At 39.4% G+C, this 15,880-nt stretch overlaps 1 protein-coding gene across 1 annotated transcript in view; it reads right to left on the bottom strand.

Annotated features, from left to right (window-relative positions):
• Positions 1 to 13,879, bottom strand: part of LOC104093136 (protein LOL2-like) — a 32,328-nt gene extending 18,449 nt beyond the window's left edge. The window contains exons 1-3 of the mRNA XM_070196266.1: positions 13,570 to 13,879; positions 12,788 to 12,901; positions 5,675 to 5,785 (exon numbers count right to left, since the gene is read on the bottom strand). Of these exons, the coding sequence (XP_070052367.1) occupies positions 5,675 to 5,785; positions 12,788 to 12,899 (223 nt within the window). The 5' untranslated portion in view covers positions 12,900 to 12,901; positions 13,570 to 13,879. The remainder of the gene's footprint in view (positions 1 to 5,674; positions 5,786 to 12,787; positions 12,902 to 13,569) is intronic.
• Positions 13,880 to 15,880: the final 2,001 nt, after the last annotated feature.

Below are 15,880 nucleotides of genomic sequence, written 5' to 3'. Positions count from 1 at the left end.
CGGAAAAATATAAAAGTGGCCGGAATTTGATTTGAATTAGATGGGTAGGCTCGGAATTTTGAGAACACACTGTCCTGAAGAAGCTTCGCGAAAAAATGGCCGGAAAGTGGCCGGAACCCTCGCCGGAAAAGTTGTTGCCGGCGCGTGGAGGAGCGTGGCGGCTTTTCTGCCGGATAAAATTTCAGGGGTTGGTAGTCGGAGGGTGATCTACCTCGTGGTGGTGTTGGTTTTAGCACAACACCGACAGAAAGTGACTTTCACTTAGACAAGTCTTAGGTCACCGGAAAAATTACACGATGACTAAGTTCTTTCTTCCCGGTTAACACTGGAATGACGCACAGCGATCTTTTCTCACTAATGCTCTGATACCATGTGAGAAGGCACGGGAGAAAATATGTTATTGATATTGGATGATAAATACAATACAAGAGGTCCCTATTTATAGCTATACACTACAAGGAGATATTACTCCTCTTCCAATGTGGGACAAGACTACACTATACATATTTATAAACTAACAAATAACAATAAAGGATTTTTATGTATCGAATAATAATGTACGGATTCCTCTGTGGTGAATAATACAAAGGGAAAGTTATGTAGGAACTACATACTTCAAAGGCATGTCTATCTTTAAATAGTTAAATACTTTTACTCCAACAACAACAACAACAACAAACCCAGTAGTTTCCCACAAGTAGGGTCTTGGGAGGGTAAGATGTATGCAGCCTTACCCCTACCCCTGGAAGGGCAGAGAGGCTATTTCCGATAGACCATCGGCTAGAGAACAACCGAAAAAGAAAAGGTAATTACAACAAGTAGGAATAACAGCAAGATGAAATAAGATTGAATTCAAGAATGCAGTCAAACTCTATGTAGTAATAGCCATCTATGGATAAAAGATATCATACTAACACTAATACTAGCGATCTGAGTAAGACAAAGAGAAACGCTCGACTACCTACGAACCTTCTACCATAATCTTTGACCTCCACACCCTCCTGTCTAGGGCCATGTCCTCAGTCAGCTCTAGTTGCGCCATGTCCCGCCTAATAACCTCTCCCCAAGACTTCTTAGGCCTACTTCTACCCCTCCTGCTACCCACCGAGGCTAACCGCTCGCACCTTCTAACTGGGGCTTATATACTTCTCCTCTTACCATGCCCGAACCATCTGAACATCGCCTCCCGCATCTTATCCTCCACAAGGCTAACCACTCCCACTTTTTCCCGAATAACTTCATTCCTAATCTTATCCAACCGGGTATGCCCACACATCCACCTCAACATACTCATCTCAGCTGCTTTTAGCTTCTGGGTATGAGAGTTCTTGACCGGCCAACACTCTGCTCCATACAACATAGTCGGTCTAACTACAACCTTGTAGAACTTACCTTTAGGTCTCAGCGGCATATCACACAAGACACCGAAAGCGAGCCTCCACTTCATTCATCCTGCTCCGATACGATGCGTGACATCTTCATCAATCTCACTGTTATCTTGTATTATAGATCCAAGATACTTGAAACTACCTCTCTTGGGAATGACTTGCGTATCAAGCCTCACCTCCATATCCCCTTCCTGGGTACCGTTGCTGAACTTGCACTCCAAGTATTCCGTCTTGGTTCTGCTCAACTTGAAACCCTTAGACTCTAGAGTCTGCCTCCAAACCTCCAGCCTCTCGTTAACACCACCCTGCGTCTCGTAAATTAAAACTATGTCATCAGCACCTCATCTTGAATGTGTCTCGTCAACGCGTCCATCGCCAAGGAAAATAGGAATGAACTAAGAGTTGATCCCTAGTGCAACCCCATCATAACCGAAAAGTGTTCCGAGTCTACCCCCGCTGCCCTAACCCGAGTCTTAGCCTCATCATACATGTCCTTAATCACTCTAATGTAGGCTACTGGGACCCCTTTAGCCTCCAAGCATCGCTAGAGCACCTCTCTCGGGAATTTGTCATATGCTTTCTCTAGGTCAATGAACACCATGTGCAAGTCCTTCTTTATCTCCCTATACCGCTCCACCAATCTCCTCACAATGTGAATGGCTTCCATAATCGAGCGCCCCGGCATGAAACCGAACTGGTTCTCAGAAATGGACACACTGGTCCTCACCCTCACTTCAACCACCCTCTCCCAAACTTTCATAGTATGGCTTAGAAGCTTAATCCCCCTATAATTATTGCAACTTTGGATATCGCCCAAAAACAAGAGGAATCAGCGTACTCCATCTCCATTCATTGGGCATCTTCTTCGTTTTGACATTAAACAGCTTAGTGAGCCACTCCAAACCTGCCCTACCCGTATTCTTCCAAAATTCCACAGATATTTCATTTGGCCCTGTAGCTCTACCCTTATGCATCTTATGCATAGCCCCCTCCCCCCGACCTCCTCTACTCTTATGAGCCTACAATACCCGAAATCCCGACGCATCTCGAAGTGCTCTAAGTCGCCCAGCACAATGCCACTATCACCCTCTTCGTTCAGGAGTTTATGGAAATATGTCAGCCATCTTCGTCTAATCTGAGCCTCTTCAATCGAAACTCTATCTTCCTCGTCTTTGATACACTTAGCTTGATCCAGATCACGGGCCTTCCTCTCTCACCTTGGCTAGCCTGTATAGCTTCTTGTCCCCCGCCTTTAGCCCCAAGCTATTCATACAAACGCCAAAACGCCGCAGTCTTAGCCGCAGTAACCGCTAACTTCGCCTCTTTCTTAGCCCTCCTATACCCCTCCATGTTCATCCTCTTCGCCTCCATGCTCTCTATAAGCGCCAAGTACGCCGCTTGCTTGGCTTCCACTTTCTCTTGTACCTCCTCACTCCACCATCAGTCACCTTTGTGGCCGCCAGAGAAACCCTTCGAGACCTTTAACACTTCTCTCGCAGCTACTCTAATAGACTCCGATGTCGTGGTCCACATACACTCGCGTCCCCACTGCTCCTCCATGCTCCCATAGCCAACAACTTCCCCGAACTCCTGCGCTTTGTCACTAGTCAAAGCACCCCACCTGATCATGGGTTGACCATACACGGCCCTCTTCCTCCTCTTCCTCACGATCTCTAAGTCCATCACTAATAATCTATGTTGAGTCGTGAGATTCTCGCTTGGTATAACCTTGCAATCCATGCACAAACTCCTATCGCACTTCCGGAGGAGTAGATAATCAATTTGAGTCTTGGGCAACGAACTCTGGAATGTAACCAAGTGCTCTTCCCTTTTCGGGAAACACGAGTTGGGAATCACCAAATCAAAGGCTGTAGCACAGTCCAACAACGAAGTACCTCCTCCGTTCCTAACTCCAAAGCCAAAGCCGTCATGCACGCCGTTATACCCCCCAGATGTCGCCCCAATGTGACCATTGAAGTCCCCTCCTATGAATAACTTCTCGGTGAGCGGAATGCCACGTACCAACCCGTCAAATTCTTCCCAGAAGCGCCTCTTAATCTCCTCGTTCAAACCCACTTGAGGCGCGTAAGCACTAATCACATTTAAAGTAGACCCTCCCATAACCAGCTTAATAGCCATCAACCTGTCGTTCACCCTCCTAACTTCTACCACTAACTCCCTAAGATCCCTGTCAACCAAGATACTTATCTCATTCTTACCCCTCTCGCGTCCTGAGACCCACAATTTAAACCCATCAGCATCTCGAGCCTTCGAACCCACCCATCTAGTCTCCTGGACACAAGCTATGTTGATCTTCCTCTTATGGAGGATCTTCGCTAACTCTATAGACTTCCCCGTCAAAGTTCCTATGTTCCAAGACCCCACTCTCAACCTAGAGATTTACTTGCCCCCTTTTGCCCCCGCACCCCTACCCCCACCCCCACCCGAGGACATGACGTTATTCCACCATCACTCACCCCAGCTACTACAATCTACGGAAAATTACGCAAGAACTGTCGCTAAAACAGACAAAGGATTAAACTAAAGGAGGCAGGTCTAAGTTCTAACACTTACAACTCTAACCACTAGAAATGCGTACAGATAAGACAAACAGACAAGCAAGAATTAAACTAGTGACTTAAATACTTTTACTCCAATATTGCTAATACACGTCTTCTTATTCCACATTCTATCCTATATTCCTACATAAAATAATTCAAAGATTCCTGCATCACTTTTCTTTATCAGGAATGTTCCTGCATGACTTAATACAGGTTTTATTTACATTACCAATCAAATGTTGCATTAGTTATGCAGGAATTGGACTTTTCATACAGCCAACCAAACGCTGCCTAGTTACAGTGGATTATTTTTCTAACCTCTCCAACCAAACACTGTATTATTTTAAGCAAGATTTATGTTGAGATTATTTTTCCTAACCCCTCCAACAAAAGGATCCCTGAAGTTATGAATATAGATGTTTTAGAAGAAAAAATAAATGTTGGAACTAACGAGGACAGGAAAGGAAAGTAAGAATATATGGAATACCATCACTATTATATGCAATTGCCATAATGGAGAGAGATGATTGGAGATGTTTCTAGGGAATTAGACTTTTTCATACGGCCAACCAAACGCTACCTAGTTACATTGGATTATTTTTCTAACCTCTCCAACCGAACATTGTATTATTTTAAGCAAGATTTTATGTTGAGATGACTTTTCCTAATCCCTCCAACAAAAGGATACCTGAAGTTATGAAAATAGATGTTTTATAAGAAAAAACAAATCTTGGAACCAACGAAGACAGGAAAGGAAAGTAAAGAATATATAGTACCATCGCTATTATATGCAATTGCCATGATGGAGAGATGAATTGGAGATATTTCTAAGGAAATTACACTCAACAACAACAAAAAAACCTAGTGTAATCTCACAAGTGGGGTCTGGGGAGAGTAGTGTGTACATAGCCTTACCCCTACCTTGCGAAGATAGAGAGGTTGTTTCCGATAGACCTTCGGCTCTCTAAGGAAATTACACTCCAATTAAGAAATTGAAGACTTCAATGCCGGCAGTCTGTAGCTTTTTGGTGTCAAACGGAAGTTGTAAATACATGTAATGGTGGATTTTATTCGCTCCCTACATTTTCTATTCTTATAAAAGGGCAAAAAATAAGTGTACTTGCAAGTATCCTGTGGATACTAAATGCACAGAGTTACTTACCTTATCGAAAAGAATTGTTAATTAGAGCTATCTTATAGGCAAGAATACTGCTAAATTGGAAAAAAGTGAGTGAAAAACAGACAAGTTGCAGTGAGTATGTATCAGCCGGACAAAAGCAAAAGTATACAAACTCTTGCCTTCAGCAGAATTTGAAGTGCTACAGTGCTTCAAGCTAGCAAAGAATAAACTAGACCACCCACTTAGTTTAGGAGTTTCAATAACAAATATGACCTTCATAAAAGTTCCACAATCCAATCTGCATAAGTTTACATCAACAAGGTGTTTTTTTTTTCTTCCGCATAATAAACATTCTTCATCAGCATGGAAACAACAGATTTCTTTTTTTCGGTTTTTTTTTTGTGGGAGGTGGGGGGGAAATTCAAATCTTAATGTAAGATCCTACTGGAAGAATGTAAAACAAATGGAAGTCAAGATACAGTAGATATTCTCAAAAGCTAGATATGAAAATATGCTCAAAGAAAAGTAAGACGAGGGCTTCCAGGAAGAAAAGCTAAATTTCAAAAGCAGACTATGTGATTCTTTAATTCTAAAGAAAAAAGTACCTGGCACAAGGTTCACCGTATGACAGCAGGCGCATCTCACACTAGTTGCCCCACGTGGATGCATCAGCAAGGTGCGACAGCCTCCACATATCAACTGAGCCATTTCCATTCCTGCATAAAGGACGGAATTTAAGCAACACTGGAAGAACGGTACAGTGTAAGCCGTAAGACATATATCGTGCAGCGAACAGGTGTCATCTGGGACTGTTCGCAATAAGATGATATATAGTTCCTCACCGTGATTATCAAATCAGTTCGTGATTATCAAATCAGTTTTTTCTCCTCGGGGAGGGATGCAATAAATTTTCAGGAGTGAAGAGAAACTGCTCTAAAGACTACTTCTGTTACCCAGGTATTGTGAACTGCTTGATTGATGGAAAAAAAAAAAGAGAAGGAAAGCTCATTGGTTAAAGAGAAATTTCCTCCTACTCTAGCCCCAGGGGATGGCTTGAGCGATTGAGATATAGGAGCAACAACCCGGAGAATCTTGGTCAAAATTTTAGCTACAACACTCTGTGTAAGTCTATCTCCAACCCTTGTGAGCAAGATCAATGTTTTAAAAGGCGTGGACGAGAGGCGAGGCGTTTTATCTAACACGGGGCTAGGCAAAATCCTTGAGGTGTGGGGCAAAGCCCCATTGGTATTTAATTTTTAATATTTTATAAATTAATTAAAACAATAACAACAAACTCAGTATAATCCCACAAGTGGGGTCTGGGGAGGGTAGATAGTACACCCCTGCAGTGAATGTAGAGAGGTTGTTTCCAGTAGACTCTCGACACGAGGAAAAATGAGAAAAGAGCAGTAGCAAGAAGAAATAACGAGAACAAAATAAAAGAAAACAAGGCGAAAGAAACAACATGAAGATAGAAATTTACAATATTAGAATACAAGAATGCTACTAATAACACCGGAAATGTCCGAAAACCCGCACAACTACCTATTAACCTACAACCTTAATCCTCGACCACCACACCTTCCTATTAAGAATCATGTCCTCGGTCAGCTGAAGCAAAGTCATATCTTGCCTAATCACCTCTCCCCAATACTTTTTTGGCCTACCTCTACCCCTTCTAAGACCCCCTAAGGACAACCTCTCACACCTCCTTACCGGGACATCTACACTTCTTCTCTTAACATGCCCAAACCATCTAAGTCTCGCTTCCCGCATTTTGTCCTCCATGGGGGCCACTCCTACCTTGGCCCGAATATCCTCATTCTTAATCTTATCAATCCTGGTATGCCCGCACATCCATCTCAACATCCTCATTTCTGCTACTTTCATTTTCTGGACATGAGAATTCTTAACTGGCCAACACTCTGCCCCATACAACATATTAGGTCTCACCACTACTCTGTAGAACTTACCTTTAGGTTTAGGAGGCACATTCTTATCGCATAAGACACCGGATGCGAGCCTCCATTTCACCACCCCACACCAATACGATGTGTAACATCCTCGTCAATCTCTCCATTACCTTGGATTACAGACCTCAGGTACTTGAAACTATCTTTCTTGGGGATGATTTGTGTATCAAGCCTCACATCCGCGTCCGCTTCACTGGTCCCATCACTCAACTTACACTCCAAGTATTCCATTTTGGTCCTACTTAACTTAACCTTTAGGCTCTAGGGTTTGTCTCCAAACTTCCGATCTCGCGTTAACACCACTTCACGTCTCGTCAATTAGTAGAATGTCATTCGCGAATAACATACACCAGGGCACTTACCCTTGAATGTGACGCGTCAGTGTATCTAACGCCAAAGCAAATAAAAATGGACTAAGAGCTGACCCCTAGTGCAACCCCATCACAACTAGAAAGTGGTCCAAGTCCCTTCCCACTGTCCTCACCCGAGTTTAGCTCCTTCATAAATGTCCTTAATCACCTTAGTATACGCTACAGGAACACCTCTAGCCTCCAAAATCTCCATAGAACCTCCCTATGGACTTTGTCATAGGCTTTCTCTAGATCAATGAATACCATGTGCAAGTCATTCTTCCTCTCCCTATATTGTTCCACCAACCTCCTTACAAGGTGAATGGCTTCCGTAGTCGAACGACCCGTCATGAATCCAAACTGGTTTTCGGAAATAGACACACTCCTCCTCACCTATGCTTCCACTAACCTCTCCCAAACTTCCATAGTGTGGCTCAGCAGCTTGATACCCATATAGTTGTTGCAATTTTGGATATTACCTTTGTTCTTGTATAACGGAATCATCGTACTCCACCTCCATTCTTCAGGCATCTTCGTCGTCCTAAAATGATGTTAAATAACCTAGTGAGCCATTCCAAGCCTGCCTTACTCATTAAAATTGTAAAACGTTCAAGAAAATTATAAAATTAGTAGGAAAAAGTATATATATCTATAATAAACATGCTAATTTGTTCATGAACCATACGAAAGAATTTTTTTCTATACTTGAAAAAGTGAAACGAAAAGATGCATTGCACCTATAATTAACATGACTGCCTTGTAAGAAAACCTATAATTAACATGATTATGATAGTTATTAAAATAATATTCTAATTCCTAATAATTCAAAGAATAAAAATGATAATAATATAAAGTTATTTTTTAAAAACCTAAACTAGATAACAAATCACAAATACTTATTGTATAATATAATAGCCAGAATAGAGTCATCAAAATAACAGAGCGATTTCAAAAGAAATTCTAAATCCAAAAATTAACTTGAAAAGAATAAACTAAATAATGCAAAAAAAAAAAAAAAAAAAATGAACATGAAGCATAAAGAAAAAAAACGCAAACATGGAAACAGCGTAAGAATTGGAGGACAAAACTCTTTGCTTTGTAGTTTGCACTTTGCAAACAAAGGTTTAAAGTGTATTTGCTACTCAGTAGTAAACGACAAAGGGTAAAGATTATGAAATTGGGATAAACAATAAGAAAAAACCTTTGGCTTTTGAGATTTTTTAGTTTAAGAATTTACTATGAGTTAACTTTTGGATGTTTAAGTTAAAAAAAGATTTATTAAGCAATTTTGGCTTAAATTTAGAAAGTTCTAAGGGCTTATGCCCCAAATGAACGCCCAATACATTAGGATTTACGCCTAGGCGAATGCCCCGAATGTAATGGCTTACGCCCCACGATACTTATGCCCCGCCAGTACGCCTCTGTCCGTTTTTGGTACGCCTCGCCCCAGGGCTCGCCCGAGGCTCGTCCAAAAAATGCCTTTTAAAACATTGAGCAAGATTATCTGGCACATGTGCTTGTGGGTTATGGGCTTCTAGCACGCTGCTTAATAGATTAATTGAAGTGCGCTCAACCAGCCCAGATGTCACCACCATAAAATTTATCAAAAAAAAACACTTATTCCAAACTTTATTTTAGAGTAGCACTTGTCAACATAAGTCTTGAAAAAGAAGCGGAGATCATAATGTTTAACAACCACATTCAATCTTTGTTTTTAATAATGCACAATAAAATAATTTTCCTTTCTTGCGTCACTTCATTTATCTCACAGACATTTTCTGACCACTTTCTAGATATCCAAATTTAGCCAAGAGAAAACATGCTCCCACGTAAAAGTAAAATGGAAAGAACATAATGAAAAATACATTTGCTGGACCAAAAAGGAAAAGCTACAATAAGGGGGGAAAATAAATTATTACAACTTTCCCTCAAATCCTATAGATCCCAATTCTTCTTGCTTACTGAGGTCTTTAAAAGAATCACCAGAAAATTGAAACTGCAATATCAACCTAAACCAAACCAAGCCCATGGATGAATTCACCTAGCCAACCAAAATAAAACCAAACCCCATGATTAATAATTTTCAATTTTTGGATCGTTTCACATATGCGCACCGATGGAATCAATGTGTCCAAAGTTAGAGGCTCATAAACTGCCTTTCATGCCCACCAATGCAATTTGTAGCTTCTAGTTAATGGATGGAAACTACAAAAGCAAGATGAGGCAATATGTCGTAATGTGTTGTGGAACTTCATGTTGTTTGCTTGTACTATTAAACATTGGATGCTAGTAATCTTGTTGATTTTATGGCATGATGATGATTTGATAGTTGATAGTAGCTAATGGTATGAAGTCGATTTCCTATATCATTTATTTTTCTCTGCTTTAGATTGTACCTTATCAATAAAAGATTGTATCATTTAGTTTTCTAGTCTTCTAAATGCTAAGTTTTAAAATCCATGTTTTTTTGGCCTCTTTTATTTATTTTTTTTATTTTTATTTGGGGGGGGGGGGGGGGGGGGGGTCTCAAAATAAGCATAAATCGTTTTTAGAAAATAAACAGTTTGGATCATCGATCCGGAAAAATGAACAGGAAGAAACAACATCTCATTGGAAATAACTGAAGCTTTGAACCGTGTTCAAATAGAATAGGGTAGAATATAAATTCCCTATCTGAAAATGGCGGTAGAAATGTTGTGATACACTAACGTAATTAGAACCTTAAGTCTACTCACCTTTTCTTGGAAAAAAAAAGGGAATTAGCGCCTAGAGTTGTTTCACAGTCAATAATTTTCATAGAAGTAATAAAGAATGTACATGGATGAAATTTGAGGCATGGTTCGTTGAACTGGTTTAAATGTAGGCATTCTGTCTTTCTCAAAAGTTGCTGGTCAAAACAATATGACTAACATCTTTAGGGGCAAAGCATTTCTGACTTCATACTTGTCTTTAGAGTCAAATTATTATAGAAGTCCTAAAATATTTAGCATTTGTTTGGCTAAAAATCCATCGTAAGCTTCTTTTAGTTACAAGATACAAGAAAATGATATTCTGCAAGTTCCAAAGATGTACTAGCACAATTGCCAAAAGCTGAAACAAAGAACATAACCAAAGGAGCATGCTTAACTCAGGACAATCTCATCAGGTGCCTTTGCAACTGAAAGACAATTAGTCACATGTTTCTTCATTGCCGAGTTGCAACAAGTATATGGGACATGTTTTTGTCACTTTTTGGACTGCACTGGACTATGCCATGCAATGTCAGGGAGGCTTTCTTGAGTTGGAATGCCTGGAGAGTTGGGAAGTCCATCAAAAAGATATGATCTATGATTCCTGCTTGTATTTTGTGGTGTATATGGACAGAAAGGAATCAAAGATATTTTGATGGCATTTCAACTGCCAACCATGCACTCAAGGCCAAATGTTTAGTTAATCTTTTTAGCTAGGTTAATTCTACCTTATAACCCTGAGTCTTATTTGGAATTTATCAGCGCCTTAGTATTACAATAGCTTTTTTGTCATCGGGCTGATAATTCCCTTTCTTACCTATGCATCCTCTGGATGCTTCTTGTTAATGACATCCAACTTATTTCATCAAAAAAAAAAAACATAACCAAGCTAACATCAAAAACCAAAAAGGTTTACACCAACATCATCAGCCAAGAATAAAAACACCTAGAGTTACCTCTTGCGCAGATCAGAAAAAACTAGCTTTTCCAATTATCTCTTGATTTACTTCTCCCATCAATACTTGCCACTGCTCTTAAGAGCCCAAAATTCATACCCCAGTCTCCAATGCAGAGCCTTTGTAGGTAATATGTTTTGCTATCAGTTGATTTCCCAGCTCTTATGCAAATATGTTAGCAAACTTTTGTGTTCCACTCACTTTCCCTAGAAAGAAGTTTAACACTTGACAAACACTTTCATACTTTTTGTTAGATTCTCCTGCCCCCAGGGCTTTGGTTCGGTGATAATGACACACTTGGAATGAATGGATATGGAGCACGTCACGAGTTCGGCCTCACTCTAACCGCAGTTTTGACCTCCAATCGAACTATGAATACGATTAGATAGGCTGTTATGGGATGGGAAGTTGGTCGGGCCTGCATTTTCGATCAATTTTCAGCCACTCAATGCCGCTATAGGTGCAAGTTGTAAAGAGTCTTCAGCCGAGTCAAGCTCTAGGGTCATTTCATTCTTGTAATGGAAAGACTGCACACAAGACCACACAAGTCGCTCCCTTGCCTCGTCGACAAAGAGTCTAGTAGTTAAGTGGGAGCAAAGCAGAGGGGCAAATCATACACCCCAAAGCACTGAACCTATGGACTAACTGAGGTTGGGCCAGCAAACTCACCAGAGATTTCTCGATTATAAGAAATCCACTTAGATTCTCTTAAAACACTAGCAAAGCTAATCGTCTAAATTCCATTCAATTAAGTCAATAAGCTTTGATTGGAACAAGATGTTGGTCCCTTCTTCACATTAGAACCCATGATGTGGACCTTATCCCGAAGGAAAGAGTGGCCGAGTGGTGCTGACTGTAAATCTATTGAAGCTTCTTCACATAAGTTCAAATTCTTCTTCTTCCACTTGTTTGATGTAGAACTCAAGAAAGAGAAAAGATGCATTTGTCAGCTCCATTACCCTTTATCAGACACTGTCGGGAAATAAGTGTTTAACCAAGGGGTCTAGCTCAATTCTTTAGCTTATGCACTTTTCTTTATGTTTGAAAATGACTATCAGATTTCTTAGCATATTAGATTTCTTGCTTTCGGGTTAGTATTTATTAAGCAAGTTACTTCTTGCACTTTGGGACCAAATTTGTGATGGAACAACTTTCCTATCTTACAAAAGCAAAATTTTAGTTGATCACTGACTACCATATGTCTACAGCTGATCACTAATCCATTTCAACTAGAAGCTCGATATATCGTATCTAAAAAACACTTGTAAGGACGAGTTTTATGTCGTAATAAAGTCCATATTTATTTCCTCTTAGAAAAACCATAATGAAATTAAGTTCCAAGTCCTTAAATATTTTGACTACCATTCTGCTGGAATAGGCATTATCTTGAACTCGTAACACGCTCTCTTCTTTTTTCTTTTCTTTTTTTTTTGGGTGGTGGGAGGGGGGGAAAGAGGAGGGGATTCCACTACCAACTTAATCTATGTGCAGTCGTGCGTGTCAGCTCCCAATAGAGCAGTTAACCAAATTCCAAAAGATGAACTTATAGTTTCAAGATATTACCATTTCTTCTTCTATTACTATTTCTTCTTCTTTTCCCTTTTATTCACCATTGGCTAGACAGAAATAGTATCAAAGAAGTGCCAAATAAACTGGTGATGCATGTTCTTATCACACGGCACTGATAATAGAGCAAGAAAAGACAGATACCAGGAGGTGGGACAGGGGTGAGGGCATTGCACACTGCACAGCAGACATTAGTAGCTCCTCTCGGATAAAGAAGAATTGTCCTACACCCACTGCACACCAACTGACTCTGCATAGCTGCACCATTACCAAAATCAAAAACCAAATATGCATATCAATCCTACACCATAAAACTAATGTTTTGACTCTAAGTTTTACAAAAATCAAAACAAAATTCATGGACAGAACAGATCAAATATGTAACATTTTTTAATTACTTCTCTTCAACCTATGCCTAATATATCAAGCACTGTCCTCATATTGAATCAACAATTCTTCAATACTTTGGTCTTCAAAGAATAATACTCCCTTTGTCCCACTTTATGTTATGCACTTTCCTTTGTAGTCTGAATGTACCTGTCTATACTTATGAACAATTTAACTTTAAACTTCCCAATTTATACTTAATGAGATGATTATTTTATAGCTAAACAAATATTTATAACTTATCTTACATCACAGGTTCAAAATATTTTTTATTCTTTATTAAACTTAGTGCCTAGTCAAAGAACATCTCATAAAATGGAAAATGGGACGTAGGAAGTACAAAGTCCAATCTAGACAATTCGTCATGCTAAGATTATCAAAACACCTAACGCATAACCATATTTTATCAACAAAACAGTGTATAAGCTTATCTATAAATCAAATCTATCCCAATTTCAATATCCAAATTCATAAGAAACTGATTTTCAAATATCCAAACAGATGATAAAACCAGAAATTTAAGAAAAGCAATTGCTTACCAGTAGAAGAAACCAGAAAGCTAGGGCCAAACAGATTTGGTAATATATTCCACACAAATTTACAGCAAAATTGACAATAAGGGGATTCCCAATTTTCTGGAAATGTGAATAAAAAAATTGAAAGCGAATTTATAGATTATCCAGAGTTTGGATTTGGTAATCGTATCGGAATTTCCCTTTTTTATTCTTACTACATCTTCTTCTCCGTTTAATATTGACAAAAGAATGTTTTTTTTTGTTTTAACTTTTATGAGTTTTCAACGGAGGAGAGAGAGTAAATTCGTGTAGAATTGGAAAGTTCTTTTAATTTGTGAAGAGTTCTAGACGCGATAAGTGCTTCCTTATGCATAACTGTTATGCCTCTCTCAGAATCTGTGGCATGACCCATCTTATCCCAAAAATACAGTAGGACATTTTGTTCTGTTTCATAGTGCTCATTCTATCAAATTCACTTTTGTGCAGAAGAACAGCGTGTGCACGATCAGAAACAATGCAAATGTTTGCTGCATTCAGTTTTCACCTGACTCCAGTCATTTTCTGGCTTATAGCTCTGCTGATTACAAGACTTATTGCTATGATCTTCGAAATATCTCAGCTCCTTGGTGTATATTGGCTGGCCATGAGAAAGCTGTTAGTTATGCAAAATTCTTGGATGCTGAAACGCTCATTTCTGCATCCACTGACAACAGCCTGAAGATATGGGATCTCAATAAAACCAACTCAAGTGGCTATTCAGCCGATGCTTGTGTCTTAACCCTTAAAGGGCACACCAATGAGAAGGTTGGCTATTTCTAGAACATCAGTCATTTTTGCTTGTATATCTATGAAGTCCCAATTCTGAATTGCCACTTAAACTTAATGATACTATTACTGCTCTTCGCTGTCAATACCATTATTGTTGTACGAATTGACATCTTCTCTTTTATTCTCAGAACTTTGTGGGATTGTCTGTGAGCGATGGATACATAACTTGCGGGTCAGAAACAAATGAGGTAGGTTCCCTGCTCCGCGTTTTAATGAAGAATACGAAATATGAATCTCTTCTATTCCTATGACTGAAGATGGGGCCTAATAGGAAAGGAGGTTTGAGGTGTTAAGTTTGACCCATCCTGGGATATATACGGTCACATATCATTGACATTGATAATTTTCATTTGGTTGATCAAGTTATTGGATGTCCTACATTTTAGTTTCCTTAAACTGAGGTCTTACTTTTCTTCTGTTTGCAGAAGAAACACATCTGCTAGTCACTGCGACGTCTTCATTCCCTCAGAAAAATGAACATCTGTTGCACTGTTGCTGATTACAATTTCCTCATTTGAAACCATTTTTTCTTTAGAAAAGAAAAATTGCTTAACCCACTCTGTATTTTGTTAAAGGAGCATCTTTAAAAGAGATTATGAACCTTCATGCTGAGAACACAGAATATGCGAATAGTACTACTCTCTGTGTATTTATTGCACCAATTTGTTATATTATGACACGTCGTGGTAGACTATTCCTCAACTGCTTTCTTTGACCCAAAGCTACCTTTTGGTTCCTAAGCGAGGAAAGAGAAACTGTTGGAAATTACTTTTCTTGCCTTTTTGCCTATCTATTCTGGAAAGTGCAGAAAAGCAGCTGAAACTTAAAAGAAATTCCTGAGTTATTTCTTGCAAAACATGTACGAAACTTGAAAGATTGGTTTGTTCTTGTTTTACAGATTCCTTTTCCTTTCAAAACAAATGCGTTCAGAAAATGATTTTTTCCCTTTACTTTTCTTACTCAAGAAATTAATTTTTCTGACAATCCAAACGAAAAGGAGAAGACTTTTCTTATTACTGGCTTATCTCTTTCCTGCAGGTCTTCTCTTATTACAAATCTCTGCCTATGCCTATTACTTCTCACAAGTTTGGCTCGATTGATCCAATCTCTGGTAAAGAGACTGATGATGACAATGGGCAGTTTGTTTCAAGTGTTTGCTGGAGACAGAAGTCAAATATGGTTCTTGCTGCCAATTCCAGTGGCTGCATAAAACTACTAGAGATGGTTTAGATGTGGAGCAAGTGAAAGAATCGCAGCCTTCAATTGCTCCTATTTCCTCAAATGTCCTGGGAATCTTTGAGTGGATCATGCGACATGCAGCTTTATGATTCCTTGAGAAATTGGATATTTCTCCAAAAGTATAAGGTTAAACTCGGGGAAGGCACCCAAGTCTGCTAAAATTGTCTTGACAACTGTGGGGTTGTTAGATTCAAAAAGTTTAGGAAGCTGAACAGAAACTAGTAGTATGGTGGAAGGAGTCTTCATGTCGAAGCTGGAAAGGCAATGA

The sequence above is a fragment of the Nicotiana tomentosiformis genome, chromosome 2, assembly GCF_000390325.3.
Source record: "Nicotiana tomentosiformis chromosome 2, ASM39032v3, whole genome shotgun sequence".
NCBI lineage: Eukaryota > Viridiplantae > Streptophyta > Magnoliopsida > Solanales > Solanaceae > Nicotiana > Nicotiana tomentosiformis.
This window is presented reverse-complemented; position numbering and strand designations above follow the sequence as displayed.